The sequence below is a fragment of the Atractosteus spatula genome, chromosome 9, assembly GCF_055471065.1.
Source record: "Atractosteus spatula isolate fAtrSpa1 chromosome 9, fAtrSpa1.hap1, whole genome shotgun sequence".
Taxonomy (NCBI): Eukaryota; Metazoa; Chordata; class Actinopteri; order Semionotiformes; family Lepisosteidae; genus Atractosteus; species Atractosteus spatula.
The window spans coordinates 2,127,216-2,147,913 of NC_142714.1; the positions used below are offsets into that span (position 1 = coordinate 2,127,216).

The 20,698-nt window shown below is 45.8% G+C and overlaps 2 protein-coding genes across 4 annotated transcripts in view; one reads left to right on the forward strand and one right to left on the reverse strand.

The window, feature by feature from the left end:
* The window catches only part of ccdc85ca (coiled-coil domain containing 85C, a), a 52,411-nt gene extending 41,846 nt beyond the window's left edge, over positions 1–10,565 (reverse strand). Inside the window, exon 1 of one of the 3 annotated variants that reach the window (XM_088926106.1) lies at positions 7,842–10,565. In XM_088926106.1, coding sequence (XP_088782232.1) covers positions 7,842–8,553 — 712 coding nt within the window. In that variant the 5' untranslated portion in view covers positions 8,554–10,565. The remainder of the gene's footprint in view (positions 1–7,841) is intronic. The other 2 variants (XM_088926104.1, XM_088926105.1) reach the window with 2 other exon arrangements.
* Positions 10,566–12,092: 1,527 nt separating this feature from the next.
* On the forward strand, positions 12,093–19,934 carry hhipl1 (HHIP-like 1). Its single transcript, XM_088926102.1, has 9 exons — positions 12,093–13,004; positions 13,759–14,405; positions 14,569–14,712; positions 14,994–15,322; positions 15,570–15,696; positions 15,986–16,131; positions 16,267–16,348; positions 17,902–17,984; positions 18,415–19,934. The coding sequence occupies exons 1-9, from the start codon at positions 12,714–12,716 to the stop codon at positions 19,011–19,013; spliced, it is 2,448 nt and encodes an 815-aa protein (XP_088782228.1). The 5' UTR covers positions 12,093–12,713; the 3' UTR covers positions 19,014–19,934.
* The last annotated feature ends 764 nt before the right edge of the window (positions 19,935–20,698 follow it).

Here is a 20,698-nt window from a genome sequence, read left to right on the forward strand (position 1 = left end):
ATTTTGTCTGTTCGGTTTTATAGCTTGTGGTCATCTGATTGCTATCTGGAGCTTACGCAGAGTTGTACTTGATTTATTGTTACACAATGTTTCTTAGGGGAAATGCATCTGACATTCAGCGATGTCTTAAGTCTCACTTATCCAGCGTGCTATAAGGCTCTGCAAATTGTGTGCTTTATGTAATTGCTAGGTGTCACTTTTCAAAACTGCCACAGGGTGAGTTAAAAAAACACCATCTCCTACAAAACAGGGAAGGCTGGTTTTATATTATTGGAAGTGTTGCAGAACAACACTGAGGGTTTTTGTTGCCCCTATATCCACAGAAACAGATGGGCGTGCACTATTAACCACACCAAACACCGTCTTCATACACTGAAATTGATTCCTTTACTTCAAAGAAATCCATAAAAAAATCACTGCTCCCGGAAGCGGTGTCCTGACAGACTGACCGCCTTGAGAAATGGGGAATCTGATCCTCTTCGCTTCGCCGTGGGAATGAGGGGAGAGCTGCAATCTGACCACAGTAACCAGATCCCGATGCCCAGAACCCGCCTGGTCCCCAGGTACCAGCGGTGGGGGGTCTGGGTCTCTGGAGACTCTGCACTTCTGAGATTCTTCCTCACTTCTCTCAATACGGCAGTGTCCCCCTTCCCTGGACATGCACCAGAACTGAGCGAGCCCCCACTCCAGCACAACACCACAGGAAGAGCTGGAGGGAAAGTGCCCAGGAAACACTCCAGAGAGCAAATATGACCACAACAAAGCTACTGCTAGTTGGGCAATTCATCATATTGCTTTAATTTCTTTTATGGTTTTATGCTGTTACACTGCCTTACAAAATCATGGTCCAATTTCACCAAGGTTTTCCTAAAAAGGTTGAAATCTACCACTTTTCGGAAAAATTGCAGTTCCCTGTCTTATCTGATGTTGTACAATGCAAATCATGTATTTCACCAGCCTGAATAAGTGCCGTACCAAAATTCTTTGCACATTGTGTTTATCTGTCTCCGGGCTGCAACCTAGGAAAGGACACAGCAACTAGTACAACATCTGTTCTCAGCGCTGGGGTCCGATTATGAACCACACGCACTTTTTTTGAATATGTAAGGAGGTGTTTTTCTTCCTGTGTGTTTGATGTGACCTCTGTAAGTTCAAAAGTATTGTTTCAAATGACATAACAGAGGAATGCATCCACAGGTTTGACAGAAAGATTAATAAATTCTGTTTAAGACATCAGCGTGTTTATCACTCCCTTGTGGGATGTCATATATATTAAAGTCTTTGTTCTCCTTTTTCAGTTTCCAGATCATTTGCAAGCAGAACTAAAGGCCCTAATGAGCAATGATGTGCCCACGAGAAGGGGTTAATCTCCAGGAGAAACTGGATATGAGAAGCCCCTCAGAGCCCTTGAAGATGTGAAGAGGTGCTGCAGTCTGGTTCAGGACAACACGCAGCAAGATGTTTACACAGCTGGCGATCCAGATCCCTGCCGACACGAAGAGACACCCACTCCAAATAACAACCTGTGACCAAAATTAACATACCAGGAGCACTCCAGCGAGACAGAGCACTGTGGGCTGAGTCAAAGAGTATGAACGTAAACAAGGATAAAGGGAAAATGATGGAAAATGTGCAAATGAATCTGAATTTTCTTCCAAACAAACAGTGACTCAATCGCAGTACAGAAATGAGATCTCCATGCATCTATAATTATATTAAAGGAAAGGCATCTCCTCATTTCATGGTGTTGTGTGTCTCTAGAGTATTAAAAAATCAGCTTTCTGAACACATCCTGAATGGAAAACCAGACATATTGTGCATGAAAAATTTCAAGTAAAACAGAACAAAACATTTTTGTATGAATACTATCTGAACAAAAAAATGTAATTTTGCATGAAACCCATCTAACAAAAGATGACAAGCACATATATCACTGAGTGTAGTACATGATCAGTTTCTTTCACTTACAGGTCTAATGTTTACTCAATGTCACTGTAATACCCCACTCAACAACTCAACTGTTTTATATGGAACCAGGAGAAAGAAATAATTCAAAGAAATAAATAATCTTTATCGTGCATGGAGAAAATACATCACTGCACCCTTTAAACAGGCCTTTAAGTGAGAACAATGTAGAATTGAACATCTTTAGAACTGTGAAAGCTGCCCAGAAAACTGCTCCAGAAACATCCAAGACCGTTTTCACAGATGGCATCTTTAACAGACAATATCCCATTCTTTGCACTACTTTCTTTTCAACAGCAGTCCGCCATTCCTTCATCTGGCTGCCAGTCAGTGCTGGAGACCTGTGGGGCACCAGCGCCACTGTCCTCCTGGTCTGCAGGCTCACGAGAGACAGCAACTGGTAAAACTCCAACTACTCCAGCACCAGGCTGCCCCCCTGCCCCCCAGCCTCCCCCAGCCAGGGCTAACCCCCCTCAGCCTCTGAGGACTCTATACACAACGGTCATGCTCCTTTCAGGGCCTTTGTAAGCCGGTCTCTTGTGCTCCCCTGCTCTGGGAGAAAGAAAAGGAGCTATTGATGAAGAAGGGGCCCGTCGTGAACTGCAGAAGATAGCAAAGCCTGGAACACTAAACAAAGAGGGCTGCAGTTCAAACAAGCAGGCACTGATCAAATGTAAATCGCCCTGCTTACGAAAAGGATGGAAAAAGGGAGCCCAGTTAGCTACATATTATGTTGCTTTGCGATTATCTATTTAAATTAAATCCAGCTCAAGAAAACAGACATCTGACTCTGTCAAACAGCTTTTGAAATTCCTTAACTTGCTGTCCTCCTCCAGGCTTCAAGCAAACAAAAGTTCGTTTGGGCAAAGGCTCAGAAATAAACACCTTCTGAAAAGTTAATGATCTGAACGGGCCAGGAAAAGCAAACAGGAAAAAACACTTTGCTGGAAGACACCAAAGAAATTCCACTGGAATCTGCCACAGAACGGAGTTAGTAAAAGATCACTTTGTGGTCTATGAGGACTAGTGACCACAAAAACAAATACAACCTCCTGTACCTGAAACAATACAGTTCAGAAATAAACCCAGGAGCTACGCTGCCCCATCTACCACCCTGCTTCCCACCAAGACCCAGATCATTAAATAATGTACAAATTAAGCAGCAATGCCAAGAATCTGCTGCTTACAAAGGATTTATTGTTGTCAACTACTGCAGTGTGACCAAAGACCATATTTTCCTGTCAGTAACTGAATTTCTATTAACAGCATAATTTCTGCATCTCATTAGCAGAAACTGGACTGAAAGAAAGTGAAGGACCTGAGGCAGTGTGGTCCTTCCTAATGGGCCCGACCACCTCTTACACTGCAGTCGGCAAAACGAGACTTCATCTGCACTATACATCCTTTTTCCTGTATTTCCATATTTATTTCCAGCAGTAACACACTGAACACCGAGGAGTATAAAAAGTATTAATTTACTTGGTTGAGACTTTAATTCAACTGAATTCTAATCTAACCATTTATACAGCAGGGTCCTGTACTGCAGTAACGTTTGTCATTCAGTGGCAGAATGCTATACTGTCAACCACTCTAAATACCTCATGTAAAGTACTGGAGTACTGTAGAACAGGCATGTATGAGCGTGGGGAGCTTAATCCATGTCAAGTCTGACTGCACTAGGCAGGACTGGTAATTACACAGGCGACACCATCTGCACAGACTGCCTGCTAGGTGCAGTAGATGCAAAGGCAAAACAAAGAGAAAACAAGCCTGGCAGATGAGCAGAGCAGTTTCCCGTTCTCAGCTTGCTCAGCCCTCGGCTGGCAGTGCATTCTTCCTGCAGACACACAGCCTCCTTAGGAGCACAGAACAAACACAGACTTGCGCAACAGGCTTGAGCCCATGCTGGTGTCAGCAGAAGGCACACAGTCAAGAGCAGGCTGGACACATTTAGCACCTCGGTGTTGTTTTTTCTGTGGGTGTGCGAATTCTTCCCACCCAGGCCAATATGAATTACAGCATGGCAGCTCAGAAATCATGCATCTAATGCAAGTCCTGTCTCCAGAGTCACGAAGCTGTTCACACCAGGCTAAGCTCACTATACTTTCCTGTACTGACATGGAAAAGATTTAAACCTCCAACTCATGAAAAACCTGCAAAACACTTTCCAACTTCATTACTTGGGAAATGCACACACATGTACCAAACCTGAGGCTTTACAGAGCAGGGCAGGGTATGTGTCCTTACAAGAATGAAACTATTGAAATTCATGTTGCTGAGAGGCAATAGCATGAGCACTGTTCATCTGGGAGTAAGTCAAAATTCCTAATTAGGCCTGCTTCAAAGTTTGCATTTTGCTGCACATTTGCAGAAATCAGAAAAGCACAACTACTTAAACTGGGTTAATACGCACAAATGTATTTGCAACCACAGAACTCGAGACTACAGCACTGTACACAAATTCTTTAGATATAAGGAATAAAACTGCCATCCTTAGGGCAAATATATTATTAGAATTATTTGCAAAGTTACCAACAAATCAAATATAAGCCTTTCATGTCAGTAATACTGATTAGTTTAGCCGTGGGTGCAGTAGGATTTGAGTGCCTGCCTATAGGATATCAATAACACGCTACAGGAAAAACTGCATCAGTCACATGCTAAAACATGTGCAGTATGTGCTCTGCCCTCTGTGTAAGTACCGGCTAAACCTGAAAAACCTTTAGGAAAGGGGAGACTCCCTCATTCCCTCATTCAAATGTTTCTGACAAAATCCAAAATTTTAAATCTGCCCTTTCAAAACTTCTAAAACAGGTTCCCTTTGAAATATCAGGTATTGACGCAAATAATCTTGTACGTAACTCGTATTAAGATGTATAATATATTTACAAAACAACAAGTCTGGCCAGCAGTGGGTAGATGATTCAATTACCCTAAATGGGGTTTTAAAGTAAGTATATTAAGATGGGAATTTGGTTTCAGAGAAAACAGACTTAAAGACCTCTTAGTATGTCTCAATTTCCAAAGTACTATTTATCGCTGAATCTGTACAATGCATGACAATGTTTGTCTTCTGTCCTATTTAAATTTGTACTGTATATATTGTATGTACTGTATGTCTTATCTCTTTTTTGCTGTACCGATAGCAAATTCCACCAACTATTGTTGTGTGGCAATAAAGAATAAAGAATTATCATATCCATTAGATAGCTATCTGAATTGTAAATGTACCACATATGAACTGTATATATTAAGGATCTGCAAAACACACAAAATACAAAGAAGAGATGTAAAAGGTGTATTGTATGCTCATAGAATTCTCTCCACCCCTGAGATTGTCTCAGTGCAGCACTATGTTAACTCAACAATGAGGAAGATTTCTTCAGATAACCTGGTCTGCACACACAAAGTAATTACAAGCAACCATTCCAGAAAGCATTTATAACTTCATCTGAAATCAGCTGGATTAAACTGGGTCACACAGACATTCTGCGAGAGAATCCAAAGAAAACAGAACCGGATCTGCACTGTTGTACAGAAGTCTAATTTGGGGTTCCAGTTTGACCTATATAATTCACTTATTGAGGCTCCACTCCCTCTCATATATATACTCACTGCATACTGTATGGATAGAACGCACTATAAATGGTTTAATGACTTTTTAAAAAGTGCAGTCCATGAAGGGAATACATATCCAGTGTTGTTCAGGTTAAACACAGCTGTTTTTTTTCCCAGTAATAGGTTTTTCATCAGATTCCTGCTGAAGAGGGCTTTGGGTGGGTTTCCACTTATGTACAGCAAACCAAGGGCCAGATGTCATGGTTATGAAAAACCAAATCAAGCTTTTAAGCTCCTGAACAATCCATAGAAGAAAACGCTGCTGACTTGTGGGGTCGACATTCTCCGCAGGGGTTTCACAGCCTGTTTAGCCATCGCATCTGCACATTGGTCTGGTTGAAACCATTTTGTAATAACATCCATACATGACAAACATATGAGCTAATAAAGATGGGGCAAATAAGAATTCCAGAAGCTTATCTGAAGAATTGGGCTGTCTTCAGCCTTTGTCAAACATGCTGAACTGAACAGGCCAGGTCTGTCTTCTCCAACACTAACTCAATTACAGGCAGCTCAGGCGTCTGGCTGTCAAGCCCTGCTGAAGCAGTGTCACAGCCACGCCAGTGCATTCCTTCAGACACACAGGCCCACTGGGACATTTCTCCCAAGAACACTTCCGGGAAAATATGCACTAGTCAATGTATCTCCTGCGCCTTTCGTGTCTTGTGCAACACTGAGGCCTGAGATGGGGCAGGGAACGAAATGGTATCATTATCAACACGATTTCAACTTTCAGCACTGTAAACACTCTGATGACATCACCGACTGCAGGCTGTCCTGCTGACATTCCGTCAGACCAGCCTGACTGCATTCCAGCAGAGCACCTGCTGCCCAGCACACAGCCGCTGCCTGTCAGTCCCTGCTCCCGGGGCTCAGCCTGCACCTGCATGGCTCCCGTTCTCGTCCCCTGCCCACACATCTAATAAAGCCCGCGCTGCTCCATCATGCCCACACAATGCTTCTTCTGTGTCACGACTCAGAGCCTAGCACGACAATCCATCTCGCCTAACCGCGCGCCGTTCTGAAACACGGCAGTAAAAAAGAAAGAGCACGCTCAGTCCCAGAGGCTCAGCCTGTTTGTGCAGAGTACAGGACTCCCCTCGACCTGCTGCTGAGAGAATGTGACTCCCCCCTGCCTGGGATACTAGTCTCTCAGTCTCCCTCAGCAGGGCTGTGCCCGGTTTACAGTAAAGGGCTTGTGTGGCTCAGGGGTCTGAACAGCAGAGTCTGCAGTAGGAACTTGAACCCACAACCTTTCAGTTTCAAGTGCTGTGTGCTGTCCCGACATCATGTAGGGCATTTTAATAAAGTACACTGCATCAAATTGTGACACCCCTTTGTCATCATGACCAACGCTTTGTGCACATCTGACTATGTAATCAAGCCCAGGACTGATACACTCATCTGTCCGGTTGCAAAGGCATCATCAAAACAGTTCGCTAGAGTTTCAGTGCAGAGCCTGGGTCCATATTTCAATCAGTCCAGTTCAATGAACTCAGCAATCCGGAGGTGTCAAGTGAGGGGAGAAGTGTTTGTCATTCGCTCTCTCAGGGGGCTCTGTGAGGAGGGCACTCCACATTTCCCTTCATCGTGCCAAACATGAATTACTATTCCATGTAGCATAAAGATAGCAACATGTTCTTCTGAAATACAACATTAATATCAAGTGATATCTAGGAGTCAGGTGTAGAGTGCTTCACCGTTATGTTTAATTCAGTTCATGTTGCATCTTTTCTTACACAGCATATGCTAACTAATAACTCAATATTGTAGCGGCTTCGTACAGTATACGATGGTCAAGAAATCAGGGATAAAATATACTGAGATGACTAAGCCACCCAGCCTTCGGCACACACACATTTACAGTCCTCAAGTTGGACATGGCTCTCTGTTGCACAAAGAGGGTGCGGTGATTCTTTATCTTATATTTTAAAAGGGTGTCATGTTGAGCAACAATCACAGAATGCAGAAACATTTCACTATAGTGTTGCTATATATATATAAACCCCGAAATAGAAGAAATTACTCGGGAAGCGATTGCTTTTCTGAAGAAATCAAACTCCCCGCTGTTCCAGTGGGACTCGTTTTATCGGCCAACTCCGCTAAAAGAGTTTCTTACATTTTAAAGGGCACCATGCAAGTTCTGTTCCTAATCTGCTCCCGGGACGCAGACGCGTCTGAACCCCCGAGGTGAATAAATAACCTGATGAGCCGCAGTCACCCTCCCCCGGCTGCGGCCGTACAGCGCTCGGACTCACCGTTCAGCCCGTTCGGGGTGCTCCTGTGGTGGTGCGGGGCCGTCAGGTCGTCCATGGACCTCCGGACGGCCGCCGCCTTGGCCTCGGCGGGCTTGTGCGGGGGGGTGTGGTTGTGGTGGTGATCGGGGCTGCCGGCGCTGCCCGCGCTGGACGTGCTGCTGCCGTCGCCGACGTCCCTCATGGTGCTGGAGCCGCCGTTCAGGTTGGACAGGCTAGACTGGCTGTCTATGGAGCTCCGGGACCCGGCCCCGTTCCGCTCCTCGTCCAGCATCAGGATGATCTCCTTCAGCTCCACGTTCTCCCGCATCACCGACTCTTGGTTGGCCTCCAGCTCCTTCAGTTTCTGCTGGTACGTGCTGACCTCCTTCCACATCACGCTCGCCGTGTGCCTGCCGAACCGCTGCCACTCGCGGGACAGCTTCTTGCCCTTTTGCCTGTCATCGTCCAGGAAGCAGCACAGCTCCCTCAGTTCGTGGTTGTCATCCTGGAGCTTCTGGTTGATGTCCTTCAAGCCTCTGATTTCGTGGAGGTGAACCTGTAGCCTCCTGTTCACATCCTTCATCAGGTTGCCGTGCTCCACCATCAAGTTCATTTTCTCATTATCCGTCTTTCTCAGTCGTTTAATCAAATCCTCTTTACTCCATTTCATCAGATCCTCGTCCGATATCTTACTCAAGTCTTCCCTGGACTGGTCCAGCGAATTTTTAGCCATATTATCTCCCGAATTTCAGTATCTGTGTTTTCTTAGTTTAATTACAGAGAGGAGATATTTTATTGTCTAACAATGCCACAACAATGACATCGTATCCAGAGGAAAGAGCTCATAAAGCCCCAGAGAAGGACACACAGAATCCGATAATAATAGTACACCGCCCTGAGCCCAAGCAGGTCCCCAGTGTTTCAAACCAGACCCGTCGTTTCAACTTTACCTTAAAAAGACAGCTGTTCCACTTCTATTTCTGAACCTCTCGCTTTCTGTTTTGCTCTGTCTTACAAAAATAACACCCCTGGGTCAAAAAATAATAAGAATACTTTCAGATGGGTGACCCAAAGTAATATCCCGTCGATTCCAGGACGCGACCTGCGCTGCCGCAGTCACGAGCGATGGCTCATCCCATCGGCTGCCCGTGTGTGCGGGGATGAAGGATGTCCCTCTCCGGCTGCCCGTGTGTGCGGGGATGAAGGATGTCCCTCTCCGGCTGCCCGTGTGTGCGGGGATGAAAGATGTCCCTCTCTGGCTGCCCGTGTGTGCGGGGATGAAGGATGTCCCTCTCCGGCTGCCCGTGTGTGCGGGGATGAAGGATGTCCCTCTCCGGCTGCCCGTGTGTGCGGGGATGAAAGATGTCCCTCTCTGGCTGCCCGTGTGTGCGGGGATGAAGGATGTCCCTCTCCGGCTGCCCGTGTGTGCGGGGATGAAGGATGTCCCTCTCCGGCTGCCCGTGTGTGCGGGGGTTAAGGATGTCCCTCTCCGGCTGCCCGTGTGTGCGGGGATGAAGGATGTCCCTCTCCGGCTGCCCGTGTGTGCGGGGATGAAGGATGTCCCTCTCCGGCTGCCCGTGTGTGCGGGGATGAAGGATGTCTCTCTCCGGCTGCCCGTGTGTGCGGGGGTTAAGGATGTCCCTCTCCGGCTGCCCGTGTGTGCGGGGATGAAGGATGTCTCTCTCCGGCTGCCCGTGTGTGCGGGGATGAAGGATGTCTCTCTCCGGCTGCCCGTGTGTGCGGGGGTGAAGGATGTCCCTCTCTGGCTGCCCGTGTGTGCGGTGATGTCAGCGCTGGCGAGGAGGCATGACGCCCGCCGCGGAGGCAGACGCAGTTCGCAAGAGCCCCGTCGGCACAGGCGAGTCGGCGGGCGCGACTGATTCAAACCAAATGTGCTCGGGGAAGGAAAAAGAAAAAAAAAGCAAAGAAGGGAGTTCGAATTTCGATCTTACTTTAAAAAATAAATAAATAAAAAAAGAAATTTAACCAAAGAGCATAAAATCACATATCAGCTTGCGTCACATCGCCGATTATGCGGGTTCGCACGTCCAGCGAAGGCAAGTTTCCCGGAACCGTCGTCGAGAGACCGGAGCCCTTTCCCAGGTTGGAATTTGCTCTGTCCTCCTTCCACTCCTCCTCCTTCCCCTCCCCTTCCCCAGGCTCGGTTCAAGTTACTCAAGAGGATTTGCTGCGAGCAGCCAATCAGGGCGCGGCAGAGCAGTCTTGAGCGCAGGTAGAGGAAAGGTGCAGCCGAGGCTCCTTAAAGGGCCCGCAGCGCTGCGCTTCGGAGCCTCTCTAGCCTAGTGCCAAGCACTCACAGAGGGAACACATCGCAGTGAGAAACACGAGAGGACTTCAAATTACATGAAAACTATACACGTACTGTTATATACGCTACGTTTTAAAATCCTGTTGCAATTCACCGGAGAGACTATTTCTTCGCAGATACAAGTCTCCAGAGTTTGACTGTAGAGCTGAGCGCTTCCTAACCGCTATATCGGTAATCGGTATACTGCTTCTACATACATATATCACATCCTAAGTCTTTTAAAAGCTCCGGTGAGAGGGAAGCAAACCGTTGGCAGCCCTTTGGCTTTCTAAATGCCTTCCGTTTCCTTAAGCCGCGAGGTTCAAATTCAAGCAGGTGGACTGTGATTTGACAATCCCCCTCTCACCTTGCGACACCGAAAAAACACGAGCAACTGAGCAGTGAAGGACCTCCGGACTTCTATTACAGTTCTTATCACAGCGCCCTGAGAGGCGCACCGACTGCACTCTCCTTCACTCAAAGTTCAACGGTGGACTCGTAGTCATTTCAATAAGACTCAAGCGAACACATCAAGTTAACGCCAACATTGTAGTGGGGATGTAGCGCCGCCTTGAGGACAAAGCGACCATCTGACGTACAATGCCATGGCCCGTTGACCAGTTTGGCAGATCTACTCATTAAGACGTGATTAGATAAGTTATTTTTATTTAAACGGACATTTGCGTAAATGCTCCACCTTAAAAACGAGTTGAATCTTGGAAATGTCATCATTTTGAAATACGTTACGGCACGAGGTTTCAAAAATCACTCCATCAAGTCCAGTTGTCCACTATTATGGTTGTCAAAATAATAGGTCATTTTTATTTTCAGGCGATTTATCATCATCTCGTGGCCCTGCACCATAAAACAATCAAACAAAATGGTGAGGGGTATCCATAAACTGAAGCAGTAGATTAAACGATTTCACGAGAGTTTTTAAATGGGACTTGAAAGTGCTGACTGGATCATTCCCACAGCCCAGGAAGCACTGCCCCGTAAGGACTCCCGGGCTGGGACCCCGGAGCGAAACATACGAGGAGCGCACGGCCTGTGGGGCATGCAGCGTGGTAACAGGTCGCTGATCTAACAAGAAGGAAAAATATTCAGGATCATAGGTGACCAGCAGTATTCTGAATCTTCCGAAACCCACAGGATTCCCTGTGCTAGGAAGCTAACAGGTGACACGTGCTCCTGCGGTTTACTTTTGTTTAAAATCTGATCAGCCGATTCATGAACATGCTGCAACTTGATAAGGACAGGTCTGGTTACAATCATGTAAGGTTAACACAGACAAAATGCAATTCTCCCATATTCTTACTTCTCGCATCGAATGCACCTGTTTGTGTCACTGTTTACCACGTTTTTACCATGATTCGGTTGCGCTTAAGTACCTTTCACTCTAATTTTACTACAGTTTGCATGACACAAAAGTTGCTTTTTAGACTGCAACCTAAGCACTCTAGAAGTCATATTTTTTAAAGAAAGATTTGATAAAGCATTTAGATTGGTAAATTGCTCTGCATTTCAAGGTTTATTACTAATGTGGCTGATGCTTTTGTCCAAAGTAACTTCTGTCTGCCCGCAATTATACAGCTGGAACCCACAACCTTCCATTTCTGAGTCAAATCCCTAACCACTGCGCCCCCAATTCGTCTCTGCACTCTGAGATTTCATTAAGATCTTTAGAAAAAATGTCTGTCGACCCCAGTTAAGAATGGTGTTAGGAAATCCTTTATTCGGTTATATTGTGTAGATCACTTAAATCGCAACGCGCGCCTAAATCCCTCAAACGAATCTGTATCAGAGTAGCAAGTTTTATAAACTTCTGTCCGCGTGCTGTGTTAGTTTAGTCTACAAAAAGAAAATAAACATGTATCTACTTAACACAATCAAAACCTATTTTATTAATCGGTTTTCAAGGATTTTCTAAAGTCAGCTCCGTTTTCTTTTCGCTGTATAAATCCCTCCATCCTAATGTCCTCTGGTGTTGTGTCTAGAATTACTAGACAACCTAGGATTCAAAAACCTTTACACTCCCACTTTTTAACAGTGCATCCGTCATGTAGGAGCTACCGAAGAATGAATTCATTGGCACATTCATTAGCCCGACCTCCTTTCCCAATTTTCCTGTTCAAGAACTAAGCCGAAAGACGGATCAGTGGCTTTATCTCAAGTTCTTCTTTCTTTCAAGCAGAGCTCTGGATTCCTGGTCGAATCGCGATAGCTGCACAGCAGAAATCGCCATAATGGTTTCGTAATAATCGGAGGACGGAAAAGTGTGGAAAAAAAGGAAAAATCTGAAAACGTCTCTTTATAATTTGCAGAACACTGGCATCTTAAAGACGAAAAGACAAAAACGAGCTGTAACGATTTCCGTCGGAATCGCAGGATTCTGACATTAAAAACAAATCGATTGGACAGACAGTACATGATTAAAACTGGGGCAAAGTGCAGACCGAGCAGAGAGGACCGACAGCGTGGAGCCCTTCGGATGAGGTCTTGCTGTTTGTCAGCTCACAGAACTTTTTGTTACAACACATTCCATGTCTTTCCAAGATCGCACCCGGCTGTCTTGAACAGCAGTCATGTCTCCTTATAGCGGTGGCTTAAAGCGGAGCTGGCTTCACCTTCTTCTTTGGGTTTTCTGGTTCGGACTTTGGATAGCACCTGCGTCCCCGCACCCTCAATGTCTGGATTTCAAGCCTCCCTTCAAGCCGCCAGAAGAGCTCACCTTTTGCGTGATGTACAAGGATTTCGGCTGCTGCGATGCGGCCAAAGACCAGGAGATAATGGCTAAATTCTATCGAATCATGGACAACTTCGATTATCACGGATATGCGACGTGTGCTGGGTACGTGCAAGATATTATCTGCCAGGTAAGAGTCGTGAATGAGCTGACTCTTAACAGCCCGTGGGATTCCTGCAGTTTTGTATTAATGATTGTTATTTTAAGACAATGTGCCTGTTTTCTTCTAACTTAAGGAAATGTGCCTCAGTACATTAGAGTACTGTTGTGTTCAATGTTGAACCTTCGGTAAAGCACAGTGACCTCTTAAATGCACGCTAGAGAATCAGCTCTAGGTAAAAAAAATTAGACAATTTGAGATTAAAGGAGCCAGAGAGAAGGAGCCGAAGACATACCGTTCACATTTACCGCAGCAAACTTTTTAAAGAGAAGTCTGGACCCCAGGCAGTAAGTCTGGACACTTTGACACGTAAATCGCAGGGAAACGAAAATTACATCGGGCAAATGTTTCCCCTAATCGAATCCTTCTCGGTCCTAGCCTTAGTTTGATCTGCGTCAGGCTATCAAACACATCGCTCTGTGCACTTGATTAGATTGACATTTACCGTGACCTGCCGCAAACACAGCTTCGGTTGTCACACTGCATTTTGAATTTCCCTGTCCTGCTCGGTGTATTGCCATCCTCGACGGTAAAATAGTACTTGATCGTATCCGCTCATAGTTCTGTATTGGCGAAGTGCTCTGCTGGAGCTGTACTGTCTGCACGCAGAAGCAGTACGCATGTTTCCCGCGGCAGAGACACAGGTCGCTCTGTGAGTTGTGCGCCCTTTCGGAAGGGCAGTCCCAGCAGCGGTCTCAGTTGTCTTGCTGTTGACTGTGTTCAGGAGTGCTCCCCATACGCCGCCCACCTGTACGACGCCGAAGACCCCAGCACGCCCGTGCGGACCATCCCGGGGCTCTGCGGGGACTACTGCTCCGAGTTCTGGCTCCAGTGCCGGACCGCCATCACCCTCCTCAGCGACGACATGCAGCTGGTGGAGCTGCAGGAGGACCAGGGGCGGCTGTGTCAGTACCTGGAGCTGGGGGACGGGGACTACTGCTACCCTGGGCTCCTGGCCAACGAGCAGCTGGCGAGGAACCTGGGCCGCGTGACGGCGGATGCAGAGGGCTGCCTGCAGCTGTGCCTGGAAGAGGTGGCCAATGGCCTCAGGAACCCGCTGGCTATGGTGCACGCCAACGACGGCACCCACAGGTCCTTCATCGCCGAGCAGGTGGGGCTTGTCTGGGTTTACCTGCCTGATCGCTCCCGGCTGGAGAAGCCCTTCCTGAACATCACCAAAGCAGTGCTGACGTCACCCTGGGAGGGAGACGAGCGAGGCTTCCTGGGGCTGACCTTCCACCCGAATTTTAAATACAATGGAAAGTTGTACGTCTATTACTCTGTGGAGGTGGGTTTCGAGGAGAAGATAAGAATCAGTGAGTTCAGAATTTCCCCCGGAGACATGAATACTGTGGACCACAGCTCAGAAAGGTACATATGATGGTTTTTACACCTAATGAACTCTGCTTGGAAGCAAAGGATGTCAGAGCTGATGTGTTCTGAAGTTATCAATTTTGTGTAGGTTTCTGGAGGTGGAAGGTGGGATTTTAAACATGCCAGTTCTTACAGTTCTACTTTTACATTTTCTTTTCAGGATTATTTTGGAGATCGAGGAACCAGCGTCGAATCACAACGGAGGTCAGCTGCTCTTTGCTGATGATGGATATTTATATATCTTCACTGGAGATGGTGGAATGGCAGGGGATCCTTTTGGGAAATTTGGAAACGCTCAGAACAAGTAGGTGTAACAGGGTGGAACTTCGATGTTGCCAAGCGAGTGATCAGAGAGTATAGATGCCGATATCTTATAAAACAGCCTGGCTTTCTACAAAACTCCTGTAAAGTCCCCATGGTTGTGTGTGAATTGGTGCTCCCCTTGAATGATGGTGGATGCCTTGACACCTGTGAATCTGTCAGCCCCGCTGTCCTCTTTGTGTTATTTTGTGTTGTGTTTTTTCGTGCTGGTATCAGTGCTGTCTCGTTCCTGACGCGGGCCTCGCTCTGGTGTCTCGCGCCCAGGTCGGCCTTGCTGGGCAAGGTTCTCCGGATCGACGTGGACGATAACGAGCGCGGGCCGCTGTACCGAATCCCCCCGGACAACCCCTTCGTGCGCAGCCCCGAGGCGCGGCCCGAGGTGTACGCCTACGGCGTGCGCAACATGTGGCGCTGCTCTGTGGACCGGGGGGACCCCCTCACCAAGGAGGGGAAGGGCAGGATCTTCTGCGGGGACGTGGGGCAGAACAAGTACGAGGAAGTGGACATCATCGAGCGAGGAAGGAACTACGGCTGGAGAGCGAGAGAGGGGTTCTCCTGCTACGATAAAAAACTCTGCGCTAACAGCTCCTTAGGTAAACCCCACTAGTCAGCATCTGCTTGTACTCCCTCGTTCTTCCTCATCATTTCACTGGCACCTTAATTATGGACTGCTCGCATCCTGGCTTCAGGAGGGTGCACTCACCTTTGTAAAACTGTGGTGCTTAAAATGCAAGTAAGGAATATAATAGGTGTAAGTTTATTTTTGTGTGTGTGCTGCACCACCTATGCACAATAACCTTAAAAGGTCAAGGTAACAATATAGTCTTGACTCTCCTTTAGGTGATGTGCTCCCTATTTATGCCTATCCACACAAGAAAGGCAAATCGGTCACCGGAGGGTACGTCTACAGAGGCTGTGAATACCCCAACCTGAATGGCATGTATATATTTGGAGATTTCATGAGCGGGTAAGGCCACAGGCACTCTTACATCCTTCCCAAGTCTTGCGTTCCCAATGGAAGGAGTCTAACAAAAACAAAAATTCCTACTTCATAAAAATGAAAAAGGCCATCCAGTAACTTAAATTCTTTTCTTTCACATTGTCCTATCTTTTAAATCTTTGGTTCAAAACCTGTTGAAAATTTTCAGTTCTTGGATATAAAATATTAAACAGAAGCAGAGAAGAAACATAACATTTTCTGAAGGCCGGGTGTGCTTTTCCGTGCAGTAAGATTCTGCATGGTGCCTCCCCTGCAGGCGCCTGATGATGCTGCAGGAGAGCAGGCAGAGTGGGCAGTGGGACTACCACGAGATCTGCATGGGCACAGCCCAGGCCTGTGCCTTCCCCGGCCTCATCAACAACTACTATTCTTACATCATCTCCTTCGCGGAGGACGAGGCGGGTAATTTGCCCCGCTTGTGAAATGTATTTCCTCTAGTTTAGTGGCAATGTATCTTGTTAAAATGCTCAGTCATGTTTTTATTCACCTAGACATCTTGCACATAATTTGTCTGACCTTCCCTACTGTTTTTTGTAGGGGAGCTGTACTTCATGTCCACCGGAATCCCCAGTGCAACCTCGTACTCGGGGGTCGTGTACAAGATTGTGGACCCCTCACGGTAAGGGAAAGGCCGGAATACTGCTGACATGGCAGAGGCATGAAGGACATCAGCAGGCTTAAAAGATAAGGAAGGAAGGTGTCTCCTAAAAAAATAACCATAAAGTCTGCAGTAGTGCCATAGCATTGAAATTTGTCTTAGATATCGTGTCCTACTAAACCTAAAGTCCTCTTCTCAACATTCTTTTGATGTTAAACACACTGTCATATTTCTGTGATTGTCTAAATGAATTGCCGCTGTACTGTGTTGTTAAGGTTTGTAAGCTACTATTTAAATTGATTTTATGCTGTTACAGTTACGTTCTTTCACGGCTCTCTGATGAAGATGTTTAATAATCTAAATTAGGATTTTGCATTAAATGTAACAACATTTCATTAGGATTTCTTGCATTGTAATATCTTTTTAGATTACCCAATTAAATGAATGTTAAAGACTGAAGAAAATCTGTTCACCTCATCTTGGTATTGAAGCCACTGTAGTTCTAAGCTGACCTTCAGATAACTGTTCAACAGCGATGTGAAAAGGGTTGTTTCGTACTCTTCTGAAAGAGAGAGGGTTACCGTGTGTTCTCTCTGCTCCTTTATATTAATACTGAGCTCCGTTTCATGCTGAGCTGAGCAGACTGTTCGAGTGCATATCCAGGAATTTCCTTGTGCCATCTGATCAGGCAGCTTTCCTGCATACCAAAAATAACAAAGCAGCAGAAGTTATTAAATATTAAATACAACACTATACATAAAAATGTCAAATTCAAAGAGTTTTTGCCAGTACAGTATTTCCATGAGTAGCTGGGATTTCTATAAATGACTTTGTCTCCATAACGTCTGAGTTAAAGGCTACATTAGTGATCGTATCATATGTTTTTCTAAATGTCTTCCAGAAGAGACTCCAAACAGTCCTGGCAGCAGTACAAGACTGTGGTGTAGAAGTGATTTGTTCTTGAGGCATATTAACCTAGGAGGAATGATAACAACAGTGTCATGCAGCTGAGAGTATAAAGCAGATTCCACAAACATTGGTTAAGCTTTGAGTGAAACATTAACAATATGTTTGTTTTACTGGTCTCAGAGATTCATAAATCACCCTACAGCACAACCAAAGCAGAAAGTTAAAATGTTGTGCTTTAACTAGCATAGGTTTTGGTAAAACATTATATTTTAGGAGTGGCAGACTTTGTTCATGTTACTTGTGTTCTTAAATAATCTACTTCATGTCAAGAGCCTCCATTGGTTAGAGCTTTTCTGCTTTCATTTTTAAAAATAAAATAAAATATCTGCAGTTTCATTTAAATGACTCAGAAAAACAAGCTGGACAAGTAAAGAAGCTCTTATGATTTATTTATTCTTGGCAAAAAGAACAGAAACTTGAAGTAGGACTTGTGTATCAAGTTTTAGAAAAGATTGATATCTTTCAGTATAAAAATCATGTGAACCGGTTTGTGATGTTAAAAGACAGTTCCGCAGTATCTGATTCCTGTATATCTGCCCTTGTAATGAACATGCATTGACCATTAGTCCTCAATAATGTGTTTCATTCCTTTTGCTTCTTTTTAGACGAGCGCCACCAGGAAAATGTCATTATGACCCTCTGCCAGTTAGAGTTAAAAGCAAGATCATACCGTTCGAACCAAAGGAGAGTAAGTTGATTTTTTCTTTATTTAAGGTACAGAGGACTCTTTTATTTTAATGGAAGATTTTTGAAATAACAGTGCTGAAATAGGTGGAGGATGTTTTTTATTACAAGTATTGTATGAGCTGTGTGCAAGCAGGCGGTGAAACAAATCATTTCAAAGCCTCGACAAGCTGCAGCGTTGTGGCAAGCCGATGGCAGGCGTGTGTGCGGGATGATGAAAATAATAATGATGAATTATACAGCGCCTTTCAACGTGGCTTCTTAAAAGGGCTTTGCCATAAAAGCACAGGAGGAGAGGAGAATTAACACAAACTACCACAGGGGCTTGGAATGTAAGGCGGCAGACACAGAACCAATTAAATGAAATAAACATTTTGGGAACCTTGTGAAGGAAACAAGGTCATTTTACGCCTGAGACGTGTTGTGTTTTACAGAACTGATAGGGGATGTCCTTCCCACCAAAGGCCCGGTGAGGCCCCAGCCGAGAGCGACGCCGGCCCCCCAGCCAGCGACTCCGGACTGGCTGGAGCAGCTGATCGAGAGGCTGAGACAGCAGCAGGCGTCCACACGGGGAACAACCGCGGCTCCCGCCACCACCACGACTGCGGCCCCCCGCACGCCCAGGCCGGCAAGGCCGCGCAAGGGGGGCCGCAGGAGGAAGGGGAAGCACCGGTCCGAGGCTCCCGTCAGGAACGGCGCCCTGCGGCTGGCGGGCGCGGAGGGCCGGCCGGACCGGGGCAGGGTGGAGGTCTTCGTGGACGGCCGGTGGGGGACGGTCTGCGACGACCTGTGGAGCGCGCAGGCGGCCGCGGTGGCCTGCCGGCAGCTCGGCTTTCGCCACGCGCTCAAGGCCTCCAAGCAGGCGGAGTTCGGGGAGGGGAAACACCTGCCCATACTGCTGGACGACGTCCAGTGCGCCGGGATGGAGGAGAGCCTGCTGGACTGCCAGCACGCCGGCATCGGCAATCACAACTGTGCGCACTACGAAGACGCAGGAGTGATATGTGCAAACACAGAATATATAGAATATTAGAGTGTAATGTCAGTAAGGTCATCAGGTTTAATTTCCACCCAGAAACATCAAACCTCACTTCTGATTTTTGTTGGTACTGGCACAGCGGTCTACCTCTTCATTACAGGACACTGTTTCCAAATTCAGAATGGCCTTTGAGTTAATAAGCCCTAACAGTTGCGAACTCTGAATAGAGCAAATGAGGTTCAGAGATGATGATCTGAGATTATGTAACTACTGGTGACGTGCTGTAGTCTTGTTTTTTTCTGCATTGTTAAATGTATGCAGACTTATTATACCTGAGTCTAAATCAGCACTCAAGTTAATTTCACTTCTGCAGCAATACTAAAATGAATGAAAAATCTGGCATTCGCAGTATTTACTTTCCCTTTGTTTTATACATAGCAGTTACTGTACTGTGGGCTTTGTGTAATTAGTACCCTGCAGTTTCTCATCTTCATTGCAATTATATTATATTTTATATTGTAAAACACTTCTAAATGTTTTCTTCAAGTTAAATTAGTTTTAGGCATGGCATAATTTCTTCAAAAAGATCTATAGTTACAGGAATTGCATGTGTGCCAAAAACACTCTACATAAAACAGACTCATGTCATTACTATGGTGGTACAAAAGATATTTATTAACATACCTTGTTAACATTTTTGTGCAACTTGGTTTGTACATGTTAAATCCTGAAACACTTCTGGAGTACTACACTATTGAACCATTGTGTGCTAATTGCTGTGGTTACAGTTTTAAAACCTCTTTTTAATTTTAAACATAGCCTCTGGTAAAGGAATACAAATCACACTTTTCTGTTCATCCCTAAATGTGACATCGACTTTAACATATTTAATAAGTGGACTATGTCTCTCAACATTACACAAAGATACATAGGTGTTTTTTGTGTGTTTGATTTAAACATTAAAAACTGATGATTTTAAAATTGGTTTGGTGATTGGATATTGTATTGACTGTGTTGACTAATGGGTTCAACAAGGTTTAGTTATATTGCATGACTAGCATATACCTGAGTTTCGAAGAAGGATCTGAAACTTGGTTCTGGCTGATCTGTGCTAATCTGAAAGGAAGTTGCCCTCTTCCTCGAACCCATGTTGCTATCTTCTTTCATCAGTTTCCTCTGCACTCCCACCCACCAAAAGGTTCGGTTTCAAAACCCTCCAACTTTCTCCTTCCTCACTAAACCCCCTGTTCGTCCATTGCCTCATCAGTCAACTTTGCCTCCTTTTCCACTTCCAAAGTCAACAACATATCTGCAGTGTTTAGCCTCTTTAGTTTGGCTTTTGCTCTCTCTGTATTAATATACCCTGCTCTCCTCTCTGTTGCTCTTTTCAGTCTGGTCCTGCCTCTCTCTCCTAAGTCTTAATTGTTTTGTCAGCCTCCCTGACCTGGGATTTCCTGGCATGGCTCACTCCCAGTTCTTCTCCTAGATCACTGATTGCACATACCAGGTCTCCTGGCGAGACCCTCATTCTGCTCCTTGCTCTCTTTCCACTGGGGTTCCCCAAGGTTCTGTCCTGGGCCCCTACTGTCTTCCTGCTGCACCCACTCTCTCCCTGGGTCCTCTCATGTCTTTGGCTGTTCCTATCACTTTCATGCTGATGATGCCAACAATGTTTTTCTTCCTTCTGCTTCTTATGTGCTTTTCCATATCCCTGCCTGTCTCACAGTCATCTCTTGACA